Genomic DNA, 21279 nt, shown 5'->3' with positions numbered 1-21279 from the left:
CGATCTCCGAGGAGGTGGCTTGGCGGCAGCTTTAGTTCCCTGCTGCAGAAAAAAATCTAAGTGTGGGATTTACCGGGTGAGTAACGCCCCAAGCTCCCAAAAAAATGGCCAAATGTGGGTGAATACCTGTCTGGAACACACCCAACGGGAATCACTCCGCCAAACTCGCCCAAAATGACACAAAACAGGCCGGATTCTTCCGCGGACCATGTACAGGTCCATTGACCTTGGGCGAGAATTCCCGGTCGTCGGGCGGGCATGGCTGGAGAATCCTGCTCTTCGTCATTTTGGGGAGAATCACACCAGGAGTATCTCAGCCAAAATGTGTCCTTACCTAATGTCAATGATCATAGTTCTTTGTGGATTAAAGAAACATTGCTCCATGCACCTCCACAAATGGAATTGTTGAAAATCATTTGGTCACATTGGGGAACTGTGAGGATTTTTAAACAATATTTTAACACACTGTTTATAGATTATAAGTGCAACCATTAAATAGCTGAGAACAAAAATGCTTTCCATCCCACAGAAAATGGAAGATGAGGTGCTGCATGTTTTATATAAGATTATCAAAATTACTTCAACGCAAGTTGATTAAACGGCTTCTACTTACCAAAGAGGTGAGTTCTCTTTTTAACTTCTTAGTTCTTTTAAAAATATATATTTTTATTGGCATTTCCCATATTTATAAATAGTTGTATATATACACATCACATTTTTCTTGCCCGCGCTAATTTTCTTTATTATACAGAGAGGTTTAGTTTGTCCTTCGTTTAACTGACCCTACGTGCATTTCGTTGCCCTCTGGATCGGTGTATGGTTGTTCCCACCCCCGGCTTCGGCTGTGCTTTTCTTTTCTTTTTCAGACAGAATGGAATCATCTCTCGTGGTCCCCCCCCCCCCCCCCCCCCCCGCCCCCCCCACTCCTTGTTGCTGGCCTCGAACAGGTTTTGGAACATACCGACTGTCACTGTAAAGATACCTTGGAGGATGCAGTCAGAGAAACAGGTTGCTGTTCCTGTCCACTGCTGGCAGTATCCAGGAATAATTTCCTTTTGATGCTGCAGTCCAATTGATTCTGTCCTAATTCTGGAGTGGTGGAGGTTTTGGAATTATCCACCTCCTGCTTCAAATTAAAATCCTGTGTCCAAAGTGGAAAAGGTGAATCCATAATCACAGCACTTGCTGGTAATAGTCTGGCTTTCTGAAGTTCTGTCTGCAGACTTATGAATGGTGGACTTCAGACTCGCAACCTGAGGTGCTGTTATTGTGGATGCACACTGTACCAATAACTGTTGGCTGGGGCATCGTATTTCTTGTGTCACAAAGGACTGCAATTTCTTGGCATGAAATGCAGCAGGAACACCATTGACAGCCCGTGGTATAGAATTTTCATGTGACAGAAACCTCAGATCATTCTGTCCTTTATTCCAATGTAAGTCAGCTACTGCAGCGTCAGTACTTTCATCGTCCCACTGTGTGTACATGATACGCAAGGAGTCACTGTTTCTCTGTAATGCAGCTGCTTCATTGTTGAGTAACTGCTAATTTCTTGCTACTTCACAGGATGAAGCTAGTGCGGTTTGCAAACCTATTGTTAGAGCTCTCGGATTGGCCTGGTTCATTCCCAGGTCAGCAACACACTGTGTTGGAGCTTGGCTGATCTTTGCTCGGTCCTCTGCTGTGTCTGAACAACTTCCTCTGTGCTGTTGTTGTTCACTCTTTTCACGACTCACGCTGATTGGAGTACTTACTAGCAGCTTTTGTGATGGGCGTATCCACTTCTTTGAAAACTCTGGACTTTTGCTCAGTGTTAATTTGGGCGCCATGAAACCTCCATTTTGAATTTTTGCAGAGCCACTCAAGTTGTCACCTCCCTCCTGGCCCTGAGGTGCTTCCTCTGCAGCGTTTAATTGCACCGGGCTTCGCTTGGAGCAGGAACACTTCCGTATCATTTTAAATGGCTTTGAGGACTTGAGGGTGTTGTTCGGAACCACCTCATCTATTTTGGCAGCTTTATTCTCCTTTGGTAACTTGTGTAGCCCTAAGTTTGACTCTCCTGTGCTCACATCACAGGTTATGAATGTTTGGTCGTGTTCAGAAAAAGTATGGGAACAAGGTAAGAAAACAGAAGGCCGAGCTGGTTCAGGTTTTAAGGTTGTTTTAGGCAGCATGGTTTTTCCTGAATCATTTCTTTTCCTCCTGATATTTTTGCCCACTTTAATGGCATCCAATTCATTTTCCTTGTCAGAAAGGGTTTCTCCTGGAATATTGAGTTGCAAGGTTTTAAGCAGCTTGGATTGTCTCTGCCTATCTCGATATTCTCTGGATTTTTTCAATAGACTCTGTAGGCTAAGTGCAGGGGTGTCGGGTGATGAATTCTGGCTCACATCAGGTCTATCAGTAGGATGATGGAGGCATTCGGAGTTATGGCTATTGGTTTTATCTCCTGTAGGTTTTTCAATCCAGTCATCACTCTCAATACCATATAAATTATCTTGTTTATTGATAGAATTATTAGCTTTGTGCTTCGGTGCATCAGTTATTTTATGTACAGTAACATTTTGAAGAGGATTAGGAGCTGCTTTTTGAGGATCATCTGATTTAGGACCATTCTTATTGTGACTCTTGGCCCTTGTACTATCACTTGCCACAAGACCCAAGCATGAAAAACTGGCAGGGTGACTTGAAACATTTTCATCAATCAAATCAGACCTCATTAATACAGGCGTAGGATCTGTCATAAGGTTTGTAGTACATATTTCTTCAACGTCATGTGACAATTGTGCAACAGGAGGGTCAAATATTTGAGGCTGATTGTGTCCATGTGAGGTTTTGTGCACAGTGGTCAAGTTGGAATCCTTTATGCATCCACTGTTCATCAGTTTAACAGGACCGTTATTCACAGACATGTCAGGTAACATTAAAAATGAGCAATCTTCTGGGCTGTCCTTAACTGATGACACTTCGATTAGCTATAAAAAAACAATTAAAAATCAGACTTCTATTAAAGAATTACTTTTTAATAATCTGTATTGTCACAAGTAGGCTTACATCAACACTGCAATGAAGTTACTGTGAATATCCCCCAGTCGCCACACTCCAGCGCCTGTTCGGGTACACTGAGGGAGAATTCAGAATTTCCAATTCACATAACAAGCACGTCTTTCGGGACGTGGGAGGAAACCGGAGCACCCGGAGGAAACCCACGCAGACACGGGGAGAATGTGCAGACTCCGCACAGTCAGTGACACAAGCCGGGAATCGAACCTGGGACCCTGGCGCTGTGAAGCAACAGTGCTAACCACTGTGCTACCGTGTTTTGAAACACACCGTCTCCTTCTGTTCCCTCTATTTTGCTAAATTACTTCTCCCCTCTCTAGCTTCTCCTAAACTCCAGTCTATTCCCAGGATTCAGTCAATGCCGCCAGTTCGCATTCTAAACTGACTCTTCAGCCCAGGATTTCATTCCGAGGCATCATTGTTCATTCATGTGCTTGTCTACCTTGCCATTGGACGGAATGTGCAAGCGGTGCAGATTGGATATCCTTGCCTCAATTTCTCATCATTTGGGATCTCAGCAATGTACCACACTGATCATTCATTCCTCCCATTGCACCCAGGCTCAATCTGCGAGTGCTAACCATTTAGTCCTATTCCTTTGTCCTTTCCCCACATTTACTCGATTAATGTTCTCCGATTTTTTGAGTTGTTCATTTTGAAATCTAGTCTAATTTCTGCTATCCATTTGATCTGAAGACCCACCAATTAATTTGATAGCCTAGCAGGAAAGCGCCACTATATTTTCAAGAGAATATGCAGGTCATGGTGCTAGGAGCCTTTTTAATTACTCTTGTATTTAATTTTTGAAATTTGCCATGGTATAATTTAGACTACACTTACATACCAGGAACTACAGATTAGATGGAAAACAGAGCATCGCAGAATATAATACAACAGCACCCACCCATTTTGTCTGAGCTCACGAAATGTAACTAACCTGGCAGGGTCCCTGGACTTGTGTTTTTACAAACAAATGAACCTTGCAATACAGTGCTAAACAAACGGTAAACCTGATAAATTTAAATAACAAATAGGAAGGCCTCACCTGCGCACTGTCTATCTCCAATATTTGCATATTTGTTTGTGATTCATGCAGTTTCTCCTTTGAAGTTTCACTGTTGTGCATGACCTTCAGTTGTAATCTCTGTATCTCTTTCCTCTCTTCTGGAGAAAGCTGAAAAGAGCCAGTATGATTTAACAAATGTTTCTTTTTGTATTTTCTTCCTCTTACAGAACAATAAATGCTAATTGTTAGAAGCGACAGTTAATATCGATCAGTTAATATGATCCAGTGAAAATTGCCCATTTCTTGTCACTGCAAATAAACTTAATTTTGCATATTTGAAGTCTGATTTTGGTGGAAGGCCACACTTGCCAGGCATGTTATATATAGCACTCATTCACTGGTCTGGTGAGCCTCACATACAAGGCATGCAGCAAAGTGTAAATGTAGAACATTTTAAATAAATTGTCAGCCATTTTAATCATTTCATTGTTCTTATCGTCCATTTCTCTGATGGAGTAAAACAAATTCTGAACATAGTCAATGTAGCATACAAACTGATTTAACCACTTCCTTACTAAAGAGTTGACAAAGTAACTAATGAAATGTCAATTGAGCCCAATCAGAATATAGATAAAGGTGTTTAAAAAATATTGCCAAATGTGTCAAAAACTGCCACATCCATAATGATACAATATAAATAACATGACTTCAGTGAATAAACTAGTCTATGGGCTGCTGCATTTGCCTCTGTAACATCAATGATTATATATATTTTTATATAAATTTAGAGTACCCAATTATTTTTTTTCCAATTAAGGGGCAATTTAGCGTGGCCAATCCACCTAACCTGCACATCTTGGGTTGTGGGGGGTGAAACCCACGCAGACACGGGGAGAATGTGCAAACTCCACAGCGGACTATGACCCAGGGCCGGGATTCGAACCCGGGTCCTCAGCGCTGTAGCAGCAATGCTAACCACCGTGCCACGTGCCGCCCTTCAATTATTATATTTTTAAGTAATTCATGATATGTGAAACTCATTGAAACATTTCTGAGGTGTACTTTTCCTGATGTTGGCCCGCCAATGTACACACACCTAAATTTGGTACAAGCATTTGCCCAGACAGCGCCAAACACTCCCAATTAGTCTTGCACTTACATTTTTGCACAATTTCATTTTCTTCCTTTGAAAGGTCTGGTTTCTCTAAATTTTGTCTCTCCCCATCCCCCCTCCTACCCCCACCATTTTGGAATTTGAAGTCAGATTAGACATGGCAGGGCCATGGTCACTTGCCATTGGTGGAAGTATAGCAGTACCATGAAACCGAATCAAAGAACCTCTGCAGTTGTTTGTTGTTGGTAGAGAACTTTTCTCCAACTTAACTTTAGCTTTGATCTGAGCAAGTCGAGCTTGGCAGAATTCTTCGTAACTCTCCATTCTGCAGAAAGAAATACGCAGAAAATATACATTTCATGAAATGCCCTACATGATATTGTCTAAATAAACTAACTTCAGCGATAAAAATACCAGAATAGCACACTTTGAGGGATCTCAGAAAGCACATTTGAGAAGTACTGATGCAATCACTTCTCCGGAATGAAGCTTAAATATTATCATATACACGGGGCAGGGTTCTCCCATGCCGTGCCGTTTGGGAGAATCGCTGCTTGCGCCTGATTTTCGCACGACGCCAGTCCGACGCCGTTCCGCCATTCTCCCAACCGGCGAGAACGGCATGATTGAGGTCCGTGCCACCCAGAGAATCGCTCGAGGTGCTAAGTTTGGCGATTCTCCGGGCTCCCTGCTATTCAGTGGCCCGGATGGGCCGATGTCCCGACAGCATGACCCCAGGTTCATACCTGTAAAATAAATTTGTCAGCCATTCGTGCTGACGAATGCACCATCCCTGTCAGGGACTGTGCAATCTCCCTCTGGGCTTGTGCGACGCCATTCAGCACGTGCGCAAGGCGGCCGATGCTCTCAGTGATGGCCTGCTGAGACTGGGCCATGGCCTGCTGAGACTGGGCCATGGCCTGCTGAGACTGGGCTATGGCCTGCTGAGACTGGGCCATGGCCTGCTGAGACTGGGCCATGGCCTGCTGAGACTGGGCCATGGCCTGCTGAGACTGGGCCATGGCCTGCTGAGACTGGGCCATGGCCTGCTGAGACTGGGCCATGGCCTGCTGAGACTGGGCTATGGCCTGCTGAGACTGGGCCACGGCCTGCTGAGACTGGGCCATGGCCTGCTGAGGTTAAAGAGGTGTGAATTGTGTCAAGCCAGGACAGTCGGTAGGATTTCGCAGGCCAGATGGTGGGGGATGAATGTAATGCGACATGAATCCCAGGTCCCGGTTGAGGCCGCACTCATGTGTGTGGAACTTGGCTATAAGTTTCTGCTCGGCGATTCACAATTCACACCTCTTTAACCTGGGGTTACCCCATCTCTGGATCTGTAAAGATTTAATCACCTGCTAATGCTCGCATTCCTAGCATTGTTTGGCATCTTTGAATTTGTCTATATATGTGTTTCTGGAACATACCTCTGCATTCACCTGAGGAAGGAGCAGCGCTCCGAAAGCTAGTGACATCGAAACAATCCTGTTGGACTTTAACCTGGTGTTGTAAGACTTCGTACTGTGGTGCACACCAGTCAGTGTCCCAGAAGCCTCATCACTAATGTGCCCAACCGAGGTGAGGGTATCTGCGATGGTGGGGGGGTGTGGGTGACAGCAGTGACACAAGGTCCAGGTCCTCATCGGACCCCAGGTCTGGGGTCTCCTGGGTCGAGCCTCAGACCGATGGACGTTGTCTCCGGCCCATGTGAGGGGCCGTGTCCAGTCTGTCCAACATCTGTTTGGCCGTCCTCTGTCCGTCACCGTCCTGAGTCCCCGTCCTGTGTGAGGGGGTGGAGTGTGAGGGGGTGGAGGGGACAGTGTGAGGGGCTGGAGTGTGGGGGGGGGTTAGGGGGAGGAGGGAGCAGTGTGAGGGGGTGGAGTGTGAGAGGGAGTTAGGGGGTGGAGGGGGCAGTGTCAGGGGGTGGAGTGGTGAGGGGGGGGTTAGGGGGAGGAGGGGGCAGTGTGAGGGGGTGGAGTGTGAGGGGGCGGAGGGGGCAGTGTGAGGGGGTGGAGTGTGAGGGGGGGTTAGGGAGTGGAGGGGGCAGTGTGAGGGGGTGGAGTGTGAGCGGGGTTAGGGGGAGGAGGGAGCAGTGTGAGGAGGTGGAGTGTGAGAGGGAGTTAGGGGGTGGAGGGGGCAGTGAGAAGGGGTGGAGTGTGAGGGGGTTTAGGAGGTGGAGGGGGCAGTGTGAGGGGGTGGAGTGTGAGGGGGGTTAGGGGGAGGAGGGGGCAGTGTGAGGGGAGTGGAGTGTGAGAGGGGTTAGGGGGAGGAGGGGGCATTGTGAGGGGGGAGTGTGAGGGGGTGGAGGGGGCAGTGTGAGGGGGTGGAGTGTGAGAGGGGGTTAGGGGGTGGAGGGGGCAGTGTGAGGGGGTGGAGTGTGAGGGGGGTTAGGAGGTGGAGGGGGCAGTGTGAGGGTGTGGAGTATGAGGGGGGTTAGGGGGTGGAGGGGGCAGTGTGAGGGGGTGGAGTGTGAGGGGGGTTAGGGGGAGGAGGGGACAGTGTGAGGGGGTGCAGTGTGAGGGGGGTTAGGGGGTGGAGGGTGCAGTGTGAGGGGGTGGAGTGTGAGGGGGGTTAGAGGGTGGAGGGGGCAGTGTGAGGGGGTGGAGTGTGAGGAGGGTTAGGGGGTGGAGGGGAACAGTGTGAGGGGGTGGAGTGTTGGGGGGGTTAGTGGGTGGAGGGGGCAGTGTGAGGGGGTGGAGTGTGAGGGGGGGTTAGGGGGTGGAGGGGGCAGTGTGAGGGGGTGGAGTGTGAGGGGGGTTAGGGGGTGGAGGGGGCAGTGTGAAGGGGTGGAGTGTGAGGGGGGTTAGGGGGTGGAGGGGACAGTGTGAGGGGGTGGAGTGTGAGGGGGGGTTAGGTGGTGGAGGGGACAGTGTGAGGGGCTGGAGTGTGGGGGGGGTTAGGGGTGGAGGGGGCAGTGCGAGGGGGTGGAGTGTGAGGGAGGTTAGGGGGAGGAGGGGGCAGTGTGAGGGGGTGGAGTGTGAGGGGGGTTAGTGGGAGGAGGGGGCAGTGTGAGGGGGTGGAATGTGAGGGGGGTTAGGGGGAGGAGGGGGGCAGTGTGAGGGGGTGGAGTGTGAGGGGGGGTTAGGGGAGGAGGGGCTGAGGGAGTGTAGCCAGGCAGGGGAGTCTCACTTGGTGCTGCGCCTCCGATCTGGCATGGCGCTACCTCCCGGGTGGCGGCTCCCCCAGCGAGGTCCAGAGCCCTCTGCTCATGGACGGTGAGGGGGGGCAGAACAGGTGATCCCCCTCCGGTTCTTGCACACGCATGATGGTTGTGGCTGTCTTATCCTCTGGGGGGGGGGGGGGGGGGGCAGAGTGTCAGAGTTAGGCGGTCAGCAGCAAGACGCGCAGATGTTGGAACATTATGACTGGGGGGGGGGGGCGCTGGGCACCACGCTACAGTGGCTCGCAAGGGGGAGTGGTGCCCATGCGGGTCGGGTGGAACGTGGTGCCCCCTCCCCCTCCTGCGTGGGCGGGGGGGGGGGGCGTACGGCACATGGTGGGGGGGGGGTGGAGGGAGGGGTGAGGTGTGGCCCGGGGGGACTCTAGGGGTACTTACCCTGGCTGCCCTCGTGACGTTGTGGAGCTTCTTGCGGCGCTGCTCTCCCGAGCGTGGGGTGTGCCCCACAGCGTTACCCCCGATGCCCACATCACGCCAGCTGCGCCTGACTGTGCTGGCCGGGTGCCGGTGGCCACGTCTTGGGCACAGGATCGCCCTCCGCTCTCCACTGCATCCAGCAGTGTCTCCAGGTCATTGTCCCGGCACCTGGGAGCGACAGGGCGGGGCGCAGCCATCTCTCTGTGTCGGGGCCTGTGCGCGGATTGCACACATAAAATTACACTGCGCCGCGTCATCCGGGTGTCACGCAATGACGGCACCGCTCTGGAACCACGCCCACCGCGTTTCTCGCGGCCCCGCTGCTGGTCCCTTTTCGGGGGCCTGAATCGATGCTGCCGGCGGCACGTTAGCGACGGCGTTCACGATGGCGTGAACACTCTGACTCGCCATCGGAGAATCCCGCCCACTATGTTCAGCAGAGACCAGGGGCGGGATTCTCCCCTACCCGGCGGGGTGGGCAGTCCCGGCGCTGAGGAGTGGCGTGAACCACTCTGGCATCGGGCCACCTGAATCTTCCGCACCTTCAGGGGCTAGGCCGGTGCCGGCGCGGTGGCGCCGCGCCAACCGGCGCGGAATGGGTTTGGCACCACGCCAACCAGCACCAAAGGGCCTCCGCTGGCCGGGGCGAGTTGGCACATGCGTGGGAGCGCCAGCGTGTACTGGCGTCATCCCAGCGCATGCCAGGCGGGTTCGTCTCCGCACCGGCCATGCGGAGGTCCACAGCAGCCGGTGCAGAGGGAAAGAGTGCCCCCCCGGCACAGGCCTGCCCGCGGATCGGTGGGCCCCGATCGCGGGCCAGGCCACCATGGGGGCACCCCCGGAGCCAGATCCCCCCGCGCCCCCCAGAGGACCCCGAAGGCCGCCCGCAGAGCCAGGTCCCGCCAGTAAGTACCAGGTCTAATTTACACCGCCGGGACCGGCCTAAAACCGGCGGCCACTCGGCCCATCGCTGGCCAGAGAATCGCCAGGGGGGCCACTGCCAGCGGCCGCCGACCGGCGCAATTCCTACCCCCGCCAAAACCCCGGCGCCGGAGAATTCGGCAGCCAGCGGGGGTGAGATTCACGCCGCCCCCCAGCGATTCTCCGGCCCGGCGGGGGGGTCGGAGACTCCCGCCCAATGTTCTTCAACAATGACAACCATGTGATCCTGGACAGCGAAACTTAGCAGCACTTTCCACAGGGTGACAGGGGGAATGAAGTCCGAGCCCAATCCAGCAATCACTACTGGATCGCAATCAAAAGCTGAAATGTTGGCTAATTTAACTTAAGACTTTTGGAGTTTGTGAGGCATAGGGCGAGTTGCAGCTTATTCATTCAGCTTTTCAAACAGCCAGAGTTGACATGAAAGTCTTCCACATCAAGATTCAAAATGGAGGATCACATCCCATGTCTATCTGAAAACAGAAAATGCCTCTGTTCAGACCAGCCTATTTGAAATAAAACAACAGGAAAAGCTGGAAACACTCAGTAGGTCAGATGGCGTCTTTGCAGAGAGAGACAGAGTTTATGGGCGGGATTTGCCGTTGCCAGCGCCGATATCGTAATCGGTGATCGGGCAGAGAATCCCTTTTTACAACCGAATCGGGGGCGGTGCCTGTTTTCGGATGCTCCGCCCCCTCCAAAACAACCATCGGGGAGTACGCCGCACGCCGTTAGGACAGCCTCAGGACGGCACCTGAAGGCCCTCCCCCGATTTTCCGCCCCCAATGGGCTGAGTTCACGACGGCGCGGATCACTTGTGCTCTCAGTTTTCATCAACCTCGCGTAGCGGCTGCGGACTGTGTCCAGCACTGTCACAGTCGGGGGGGGGGGGGGGGGGGGAGCCGAGCCGCTGCCCGGTGGGGGCTTCGGCGAGGGTTGGAGGGACTGGTGGGGGGTGGTCCGGGGGTGGCGATGCTCGGCCATGGACCCAGCCACTGTCCGGATGTCTTTGGCACGAGAGCCGAGTGTTGGCCTCTCACTGGTCCCGGAATCGTCATAAAACGCTACTGTTCCCAAACCGACGTCGCCTCAAAATCAGAGAATCTAGCCCATTGTTCCAGGTAGATAGCCTGTCGTTAGAACTTAATACAATCGTTCATATTTGTAGAATTCTATCCAGCATGGAGGAACCTCTCAGGAATATCAACAGGGAAAATATGAACAAGAGACGATATTCAGATTCAGAACATTATAATGGGAAAATCTCTGAACTGACACTTGGACTATTAACGCACACGGCTTGCTATGATACGTGTTGTCTGAGGAATATCTTCATTAAAGGGAAAAATGTTTTCAAGCCTCCAGACTTACTCACATTCGTAATGCCTCAACCTGTCAGAAAGTTATTAAAAACTTACTGAGTGACTTCCGGTTGCGGCGATGACCAGCTAAGCCGCACGTTTCGGCGGCTCCAGCTCCAACGGACCTTCGGGCTCTTTTAAGAGCCCCAACGGGAAATTTTCGTGCAACAAAACCCGGTGTGGGGTGAGTGATAGGGAGTCCCCCCCCCCAACGAAAGAGGAAAATATCGGCGGGGGCGGCTGCAGCGCGAGGAATCCTCGACGATAGGGACAGAAAGGGAGAAGACACAAGATGGCGGCGGAGAAAGCCCAGGCGACATGGGGGCCCGAGCAAGACGAATTCTTGAGATGGTGTGTGGAGCTACTAAAGAGGGAGGTGCTGACCCCGATGCTACAGGCAATTGAGGGGCTCAAGGAGGCACAAAGGACCCAGGAGACAGAGCTCCACGTGGTCGAGCAGAAGGTGACGGATAATGAGGACGAGATCCTGGGCCTGGCGGTCAAAACACAGACACACGAGGCGCTCCACAAAAAGTGCATTGAAAGGATTGAGGCCCTAGAAAACAGAGCGCGAAGGAAGAACCTTCGGATACTGGGTCTCCCTGAGGGAGCGGAAGGAGCGGATTGTGGAGCTTATGTAAGCACGATGCTAAGCTCGTTGATGGGAGCTGAGGCCCCTGCGGGCCCCTTGGAGGTGGAGGGGGCACATCGGACCCCGGCGAGAAGACCAAAAGCGGGAGAACCACCTAGGGCGACAATCGTGCGATTTCACCGCCTTAAAGATAGAGAAGAGGTCCTGAGATGGGCTAAAAAAGTACGGAGTAGCAGATGGGAGAATGTAGTGGTACGGGTGTACCAGGGTTGGAGTGCGGAGGTGGCGAGAAGGAGGGCGAGTTTTAACCGAGCCAAGGAGGTGTTACACAAAAAGAAGGTGAAGTTCGGGATGCTGCAGCCGGCACGACTATGGGTCACGTAACAGGAGAGACATCATTATTTCGAAACGGCGGAAGAAGCATGGACCTTTATTAAAGAGGAGAAATTGGATCGGAACTGAGGGACTGATACTGTAGGGAATGTTATTGTCGATGTAAATAGAGAAGTAAATTGAGATGGGGGGAGACACTAAGAAATGTGGGCGCCGGTGAGGAGGGAAAAGAAGGGACATAGGCGGAGAATGAGGAATGGGAGTGGGAGGGGAAAGGGAGCTGCGCCACAAGAGGCGGGTCAGATAAAGGGATGTTCCCGCGCCAGAAAGATAATGGCGGGAAGACAGGCGCAAGGCAGATGGGAGTTCCCCACACGGGGGGGTCAAGGAGTGAGCAGGAGTAGCCGGGGTCAGTTGAAGTCAGCTGACTTGCGGAAGTAATATGGGGGGAGCAATCACGCTAGAAGGGGATCTAGCGGGGGGGGGGGGGGGGAAGATAACTGGGTTGCTGCTGCGGAAATCAAAGAGGAAATGGATAAAGAGTGGGTGGACGGGGATGGAATGCGACGCCTGGGGAGCGAGAGGGAGGGCGGAGGCGGGATACGGGACTGGCCTAGAGAAGGTGATGGCTAGTCGACACGGGAAGGGGGCAGGTAGCCCCCTAGTGAGGCTGATCACGTGGAACGTGAGAGGCCTGAATGGACCGATTAAAAGGGCTCGACTGCTCGCGCACTTGAAAGGACTAAGGGCAGACGTGGCTATGCTCCAGGAGACGCACCTGAAGGTGGCGGACCAAGTTAGGTTAAGGAAAGGATGGGTGGGACAGGTGTTCCACTCAGGACTAGATGCAAAGAATAGAGGGGTGGCCATATTGGTGGGGAAACGGGTAGCATTTGATGCAAGGAGCATCATAGCAGATAGCGGAGGTAGATATGTAATGGTGAGTGGCAGGCTGGAGGGAATGGAGGTCGTGCTGGTTAATGTATATGCCCCGAATTGGGACGATGCGGGATTTATGAGACGGATGCTGGGTCGTATACTGGACCTGGAGGTAGGAAACTTGATATTGGGAGGGGACTTCAACACCGTGCTGGACCCAGGGTTAGATAGATCCAGATCGAAGACCGGAAGAAGGCCGGCAGCGGCCAAGGTGCTCAAGGGGTTTATGGACCAAATGGGGGGAATGGATCCATGGCGATTTCTTAGACCGAGGGCCAGGGAGTTCTCCTTCTTCTCCCATGTCCATAAAGTGTACTCCCGGATAGATTTTTTTGTTCTGGGAAGGTCGTTGATCTCAAGGGTGGAAGAAGCTGAGTATTCAGCCATAGCGGTTTCGGACCATGCCCCACACTGGGTGGACCTGGAACTAGGAGAGGAAAGGGAGCAGCGAGCACTCTGGCGATTGGATGTGGGATTGATGGCGGATGAGGGAGTGTGTGGAAGAGTGCGGGGATGTATTGTATTGAGAGATACCTGGAGGCCAATGACGACGGGGAGGTCCGAGTGGGAGTGGTATGGGAAGCACTAAAAGCGGTGGTCAGAGGAGAGCTGATCTCCATTAGGGCCCACAAAGGGAAAACAGAGGCCAAGGAAAGGGAAAGATTACTGGGGGAGATTTTAAGGGTGGACAGGGAATTTGCGGAGACCCCGGAGGAGGGGCTGTACAGGGAGAGAAGACGACTCCAGACGGAGTTCGACCTTTTGACCACCAGAAGGGCGGAGGTGCTGTGGAGGAAGGCACAGGGGAGGAGGTATGAATATGGGGAAAAGGCTAGTCGCCTGCTGGCCCATCAGCTGCGAAAGAGGACAGCGGCGAGGGAGATAGGGGGAATTAGAGACGAAAAGGGAGCTACAGTGCGGAGAGTAGGGAAGATAAACGAGGTGTTCAAGACCTTTTATGAAGGACTGTATAGGTCCCAACCCCCGGAGGGTGAGGTGGGGATGCGGCAGTTCCTGGATCAATTGAGGTTCCCGAGGGTGGAGAAGCAGGAGGTGGAAGGCCTGGGGGCACCGATTGAGGTGGACGAGGTTATTAAGGGGCAGGGGAATATGCAAGCAGGGAAGGCTCCGGGACCAGACGGGTTCCCGGTGGAATTTTATAGAAAATACGTGGACTTGTTGGCCCCGCTGTTGGTGAGGACGTTCAATGAGGCCAGGGAAGGAGGGACTTTACCCCCGACAATGTCGGAGGCGACGATATCGCTAATTCTGAAGCGGGATAAAGATCCGTTGCAGTGCGGGTCCTATAGACCTATTTCATTATTGAATGTGGACGCCAAATTGCTGGCAAAGGTACTGGCATTGAGGATAGAGGACTGTGTCCCGGGGGTGGTGCATGAAGACTAGACAGGGTTCGTAAAGGGGAGACAACTGAATGTCAACGTGCGACGACTATTAGGGGTGATAATGATGCCCCCAGTGGAGGGGGAGGCAGAGATAGTGGTGGCAATGGATGCAGAGAAGGCATTTGATAGGGTGGAGTGGGAGTACTTATGGGAGGTGTTAAGGAGGTTTGGGTTTGGGAACGGGTTTATTAGCTGGGTCAAACTCCTTTATGGGGCCCCAACGGCAAGTGTAGTCACGGGTCGGCAAAGATCGGAGTATTTCCGACTATATAGGGGAACAAGACAGGGATGCCCGCTATCTCCATTGTTGTTCGCGTTGGCAATTGAACCTCTGGCCATGGCGTTGAGAGACTCCAGGAAATGGAGAGGGGTGATTAGAGGGGGAGAAGAACACCGAGTGTCGCTATACGCGGATGACCTACTGTTGTATGTGACGGACCCAGTGGGGGGGGATGACAGAGGTCATGCAGATATTGAGGGAGTTCGGAGATTTCTCGGGATATAGGCTTAACATGGGGAAGAGTGAACTATTTGTGATACACCTTGGGGACCAGAGTAGAGAGATAGAAGGCCTGCCTCTAAGGAAAGTGGAAAGAAACTTCCGATACCTGGGGATTCAGATCGCTAGGAGCTGGGGAACCTTACACAGACTTAATCGGACACGATTGGTAGAACAAATGGAGGAGGACTTCAAGAGGTGGGACATGCAGCCTCTGTCGTTGGCGGGCAGAGTGCAGGCAATTAAGATGATGGTCCTCCCGAGGTTCTTATTTGTATTTCAATGTCTCCCTATACTAATCACTAAGACCTATTTTTTAAAAATAGACAGGAGCATCACGAGCTTCGTGTGGGCAGGGAAAGTCTCGAGGGTAAGGAGGGGGTTCCTACAACGTAGCAGAGACAGAGGAGGATTGGCGCTACCGAATTTGGGCAACTACTATTGGGCCGCCAATGTGGCGATGATTCGTAAATGGATAATGGAGGGAGAGGGAGCGGCGTGGAAAAGACTGGAGTGAAAGTCCTGTAAAGGGACGAGCCTAGAGGCGCTGGTGACGGCGCCGCTACCGCTCTCACCAAAAAGGTTTACCACAAACCCAGTGGTGGCGGCAACATTGAATATCTGGGGACAATGGAGGCGACAGAGAGGTGCGCGGGGAGCCCTGGTGGGGTCCCCAATCAGGAACAACAACAGGTTTGCCCCAGGAAAGATGGATGGAGGATTTCAGAGCTGGCACCAGTTGGGAATTAGGAGGGTGGGAGATTTATTTATAGATGGGACGTTTGCGAGTTTGGGAGCATTGGAGGAAAAGTATAAGTTGCCCCGGGGAAACTTCCTTAGATATATGCAGGTGAGGATGTTCACAAGACAACAGGTGAGGGAATTTCCGCTGCTCCCGGCACAGGGGATTCAGGACAGAGTGCTTTTGGGGGGGTGGGTCGGAGAGGGCAAGGTGTCAGAGATATACCGAGAGATGAGGGAAGAGGGGGAGGATACATGCACAAAACAATATTCTACAGAAAGGTAGTATCCAAAACATTCACCCGAGTAACCTGTCGATTCCTGTTTTTGTTCTGGCTATTTATTGTACTTGTAGTATTTCGATGCATATTCTCATTTTGAATATTATTTCACTTGTAATTAAATTTGACTAGTTAATTGTTGACTACTGATTAAATTTGAAGTCATGTGGCTAGTCGGCGGGGCGTGGGGGGGGGGGGTGAGAGCCCCTTCAATCCAGCTGATAACGTGGAATGTGAGGGGCCTGAATGGGCCGGTGAAGAGGGCTCGAGTGTTCGCGCACTTAAAGGGACTGAAGGCGGACGTGGCCATGCTCCAAGAGACACACCTGAAGGTGGCGGACCAGGTCAGGCTAAGAAAGGGATGGGTGGGACAGGTATTCCACTCGGGACTGGACGCGAAGAATAGAGGGGTGGCAATATTGGTGGGAAAGCGGATGTCATGTGAGGCCAAGACTATTGTAGCGGACAATGGAGGGCGATATGTAATGGTGAGTGGTAGGTTGCAAGGGATGTGGGTGGTGTTGGTAAACGTATACGCCCCGAACTGGGATGATGCAGAATTCATGAAGCGCATGTTGGGGCGCATTCCGGACCTGGAGGTAGGAGGCCTGATAATGGGAAGGGATGGAATACAGTGTTGGATCCAGCACTAGACTGCTCCAAATCAAGGACTGGAAAGAGGCCGGCGGCGGCCAAGGTACTTAGGGGGTTTATGGATCAGATGGGGGGAGTGGACCCATGGCGGTTTGCAAGGCCGCAGGCCAGAGAATTTTCTTTCTTCTCCCATGTACACAAAGCCTACTCCCGGATAGATTTCTTTGTTCTGGGTAGGGCGCTCATCCCGAGGGTGGAGGGGACGGAGTATTCGGCTATAGCCGTTTCGGACCATGCCCCACACTGGGTGGAACTGGAGCTGGGAGAGGAGAGGGACCAACGCCCGTTGTGGCGGCTGAATGTGGGACTGCTGGCGGACGAGGTGGTGTGTGGGAAGGTGAGGGGGTGTATCGAAAGATACTTGGAGGCCAACGACAACGGGGAGGTGCGGGTGGGTGTGGTATGGGAGGCGTTGAAGGCGGTGATCAGGGGAGGGCTAATTTCCATTAGGGCTCATAGGGAGAAGACAGAGGGTATGGAAAGGGAGAGGTTAGTGGGGCAGATTATGAGAGTGGACAGGAGATACGCAGAGGCCCCGGAGGAAAGATTACTTGGGGAAAGACGACGGCTCCAGACGGAGTTCGACCTGTTGACCACAGGCGGAGGCACAGTGGAGGAAAGCGCAGGGGGCGACCTACGAGCATGGGGAAAAGGCTAGTCGGATGCTGGCACACCAGCTCCGTAAGAGGATGGCAGCGAGGGAAATAGGGGGAGTCAAAGATGGAAGGGGAGCCACGGTTCGGAGTGCGACGAAAATAAACGAGGTATTCAAGGCCTTTTATGAAGAGCTGTACAGATCCCAGCCCCCAGCGGGGGAAGAGGGGATGAGACGATTCCTAGATCAGCTGAGATTCCCGCGGGTGGAGGAGCAAGAGGTGGCTGGTTTGAGGGAACCAATTGGGTTGGAGGAACTGAGCAAGGGTTTGGGGAGCATGCAGGCGGGGAAGGCCCCGGGACCGGATGGATTCCCGGTGGAGTTCTACAGGAGGTACGCAGACCTGTTGGCCCCGCTACTGGTGAGGACCTTTAATGAGGCAAGAGAGGAGGGGACCCTGCCCCCGACAATGTCGGAAGCGACAATTTCTTTGATCCTAAAGCGGGACAAGGACCCACTGCAATGTGGATCGTACAGGCCTATCTCGCTCCTCAATGTGGATGCAAAGTTGCTGGCAAAAGTGCTGGCCACGAGGATCAAGGACTGTGTCCCGGGGATAATCCACGAGGACCAGACGGGATTTGTAAAGGGCAGGCAACTGAACACCAATGTGCGGCGGCTCTTAAACGTGATAATGATGCCATTGGAGGAGGGAGAGGCGGAGATAGTGGCAGCTATGGACGTGGAGAAGGCCTTTGACCGAGTAGAGTGGGAGTACCTCTGGGAGGTGCTGCGCATGTTTGGGTTCGGGGTAGGTTTTATCAATTGGGTTAAGCTCCTTTACAGAGCCCCGATGGCAAGTGTAGTGACGAACCGGCGGAGGTCGGAGTACTTTCGACTGTACCGAGGGACGAGGCAGGGGTGCCCCCTGTTGTTCGCATTGGCGATCGAACCATTGGCCATGTCATTGAGGGAGTCTAATAAATGGAAGGGGGTGGTCCGAGGGGGAGAAGAGCATCGGGTGTCGCTATATGCGGATGGCCTGTTGCTGTACGTGGCGGATCCAATGGAGAGAATGGTGGAGATCATGCAGACTCTAAGGGAGTTTGGGGAGTTTTTGGGCTATAAGCTCAATGTAGGGAAGAGTGAGCTCTTTGTATTACAGGCAGGGGAACAAGAAAGAGGGATAGGGGACCTATCGCTGAGGAGGGCGGAGGGGAGCTTTCGGTATCTGGGGATCCAGATAGCCAGGAGTTGGGGGACCCTACATAAACTGAATCTGACGAGGTTGGTGGAGCAAATGGAGGAGGATTTCAAAAGATGGGACATGTTACCGCTCTCGCTGGTGGGTAGAGTGCAGTCGGTCAAAATGGTGGTCCTTCCGAGGTTTCTGTTTGTGTTTCAGTGCCTTCCCATCGTGACCACTAAGGCCTTTTTTAAGAGAGTAGGCAGGAGTATTATGGGGTTTGTGTGGGCGAATAAGACTCCGAGAGTAAGGAGAGGGTTCCTGGAACGCAGTAGGGACCGAGGAGGGTTGGCGCTGCCAAACCTGGGGAGCTACTACTGGGCAGCAAATGTGGCGATGATCCGCAAGTGGGTTATGGAGGGAGAAGGGGCGGCATGGAAGAAGATGGAGATGGCGTCCTGTAAAGGAACGAGCCTGGGGGCGTTGGTGACGGCACCGCTGCCGCTCTCGCCGACAAAGTATACCACGAGCCCGGTGGTGGCCGCAACGCTAAGGATCTGGGGCCAGTGGACACGGCACCGGGGTGCAATGGGAGCATCGGTGTGGTACCCGATCAGGGGTAACCACCAGTTTGTCCCGGGGAAGATGGACGGGGGGTTCCAGAGCTGGCATCGGGTGGGGATTGGAAGAATGGGGGACCTGTTCATCGACGGGACGTTTGCAAGCCTAGGGGCACTGGAGTAGAAGTTTGAGTTACCCCCGGGAAATGCCTTTAGATATATGCAGGTGAGGGCTTTTGTGAGGCGACAGGTGAGGGAATTCCCGTTGCTCCCGGCACAAGAAGTTCAAGATAGGGTGATCTCGGGTGTATGGGTCGGGGAGGGCAAGGTGTCGGAAATACACCAGGAGTTGAAAGAAGAGGGGGAAGCGCTGGTAGAAGAGTTGAAGGGTAAATGGGAGGAGGAGCTGGGGGAGGAGATCGAGGAAGGTCTGTGGGCTGATGCCCTAGGTAGGGTTAATTCCTCCTCCTCGTGTGCCAGGCTCAGCCTGATACAATTTAAGGTGGTCCACAGAGCGCACTTGACGGGGGCGAGGTTGAGTAGGTTCTTTGGGGTAGAGGACAGATGTGGAAAGTGCTCAGGGAGCCCGGCGTACCACGTCCATATATTTTGGTCATGCCCGGCACTGGAGGGGTTCTGGAGAGGAGTGGCGGGAGCCAGATCTCAGGTGGTGAAAGTCCGGGTCAAGCCAAGCTGGGGGCTAGCAATATTTGGAGTAGTGGACGAGCCGGGAGTGCAGTAGGCGAAAGAGGCCGGTATTCTGGCCTTTGCGTCCCTAGTAGCCCGGCGAAGGATCTTGCTAATGTGGAAGGAGGCGAAGCCCCCCAGCCTGGAGGCCTGGATAAATGATATGGCTGGGTTCATAAAGTTGGAGAGGATTAAGTTCACCTTGAGAGGGTCTGCGCACGGGTTTTACAGGTGGTGGCAACCGTTCCTAGACTATCTCGCGGAGCGTTAGAGGAAGGTCGGTCAGCAGCAGCAGCAACCTTCGGGGAGGGGGGGCGTCCTGGGAGAGGGGTGGGGGAGGGGGGACTGCCTGGGAGGGTGGATGAGCAAGAGATAACATGAAGGGTTGGGGAAACTGGCACGTACGGGTGAGGGCCAGTGTACAAAGCTGTGTAAATATATCATTTTGCCATGTATATATCTTGCTCTGTGTGATTTCTCGTTTTTTTTTGTTACGGGGGTGGGGGGGGGGGGGTTATTGTTTGTAAGGGAGAAAAATTGTGTTAAAAAACTTTAAAATATTTTTAAAAAAATATTTGAAGTCATGTTCCTGTGGGTTATTTTCTACCTTTGGAACTGGGCAGTGGGCGTCCTCTTAATTCCAACAATCTCCTTCCACCTTATATCATCAACCCCTTTGTCATTCAACCACTCCAATACTGAACTTCTCTTTTGCTCTTTTCTTTCCTCCACCTCGCCCAGAGCCCCCCCCGCCCGATCCTGCACTTGTTTATGAACTGATAAATCTCCAACTGCCCCGAGTTCTAAAGAGAAGCCTTTTGACCTGAAATGTCCCAAAGCACATATAACCTTGTCAAGCCTGAAGTAAATAGTACTCAAAAGTAAGCGAGTCCTCGCTGCAGCCTGGGCAGAATTTATTTCCTTTGCCTTTGACTGTGTGGTCTCTTCACTGTGGACTCGTCAGTGTACCTGGAGGAATGAAACCTCGAAGTATGTCGCCCTGTGTCAATAACATTGCGTGACCTTCATTTCCCTGCTGTGCACAATGTTTGCAGCCCCAAAGCGTTCTGCACCACCACAAACCTTCACAGCGTGGCCCGAAGGCTGCAAGCGGCCACTCGGCAGTAACACTGGCCCCCGCCGCCGTTCGGTCGGAGTTTAGGCTGGTGTGAAATTTAGGCAGGCAAACAACACTTGCAAAGCCATTTTTGCAGCCCACACCGAGCTCTCTCCAAGCACCTAGCCACCCCTCCCCTCAGCCCAAGCACTCTGCAATCCCTGGAGCTGGAGCTCCGTGCAGTAGGACTGGGTTCACACATTCTCCAACCGCATGTTTACATTTACTGGATTGCCACCAAAAGTGAGAGGCTACACCGTCGGGGAGGGGGGTAAATAGGCTGGGAGCTCTTTTCTCTGGAAAAGGGAAGACTCGAGGATTTTCTGAAAGGGGCCGAGAACGAGTTAGGGAACATTCTTGAACTCGCAGGTCACCGGATAAGTAAGGGGCAGAAAAAGAAGTCGGCCATCCATCAATTCAGGAGAGTGGTTAGAATGTGGAACACGCTATCGCAAAGTAGTGGAGGCAAATGGCAGAGATGCCTTGAAAGAGAAGCGAAATAAACACGAGGGGGAAAGGATGAAGGATACAAAGGGTTAAAAGAAGAGTAGCAGGGGACCTGATGGAGCATAAACACTGGCATTAAAGTGTGCCACACACAATGGAAC

General features: G+C 52.7%; 1 protein-coding gene across 3 annotated transcripts; it reads right to left on the bottom strand.

The window, feature by feature from the left end:
- Positions 1 to 924: 924 nt before the first annotated feature.
- Positions 925 to 20790, bottom strand: LOC140395578 (uncharacterized). 3 transcript variants are annotated; one of them, XM_072483531.1, is made up of 4 exons: positions 20638 to 20790; positions 5364 to 5508; positions 4109 to 4237; positions 925 to 2975 (listed from the first exon to the last, which is right to left on the bottom strand). In XM_072483531.1, exons 2-4 carry the CDS (start codon positions 5505 to 5507, stop codon positions 1545 to 1547), a joined length of 1704 nt encoding a protein of 567 aa, XP_072339632.1. In that variant the 5' UTR covers position 5508; positions 20638 to 20790; the 3' UTR covers positions 925 to 1544. The 3 variants fall into 3 exon arrangements, with proteins under 3 accessions (XP_072339632.1, XP_072339633.1, XP_072339634.1); XM_072483532.1 differs by lacking the exon at positions 20638 to 20790 and adding an exon at positions 20524 to 20630; XM_072483533.1 differs by lacking the exon at positions 5364 to 5508.
- Positions 20791 to 21279: the final 489 nt, after the last annotated feature.

The sequence above is a fragment of the Scyliorhinus torazame genome, chromosome 18 (genome assembly GCF_047496885.1).
Source record: "Scyliorhinus torazame isolate Kashiwa2021f chromosome 18, sScyTor2.1, whole genome shotgun sequence".
Taxonomy (NCBI): Eukaryota; Metazoa; Chordata; class Chondrichthyes; order Carcharhiniformes; family Scyliorhinidae; genus Scyliorhinus; species Scyliorhinus torazame.
This window is presented reverse-complemented; position numbering and strand designations above follow the sequence as displayed.

Bases quoted from the DNA above. Each gene is read 5' to 3' on its own strand.
- LOC140395578 (XM_072483531.1), bottom strand. From the start codon at position 5,507: ATGGAGAGTTACGAAGAATTCTGCCAAGCTCGACTTGCTCAGATCAAA. The intron at 4,238-5,363 runs GCAAGTGACCAT...GGCTCTTTTCAG, and splicing joins CTGCTATACTTCCACCAATG to CTTTCTCCAGAAGAGAGGAA. The intron at 2,976-4,108 runs GTGAGGCCTTCC...GTTTTTTTATAG, and splicing joins TGGAGATAGACAGTGCGCAG to CTAATCGAAGTGTCATCAGT.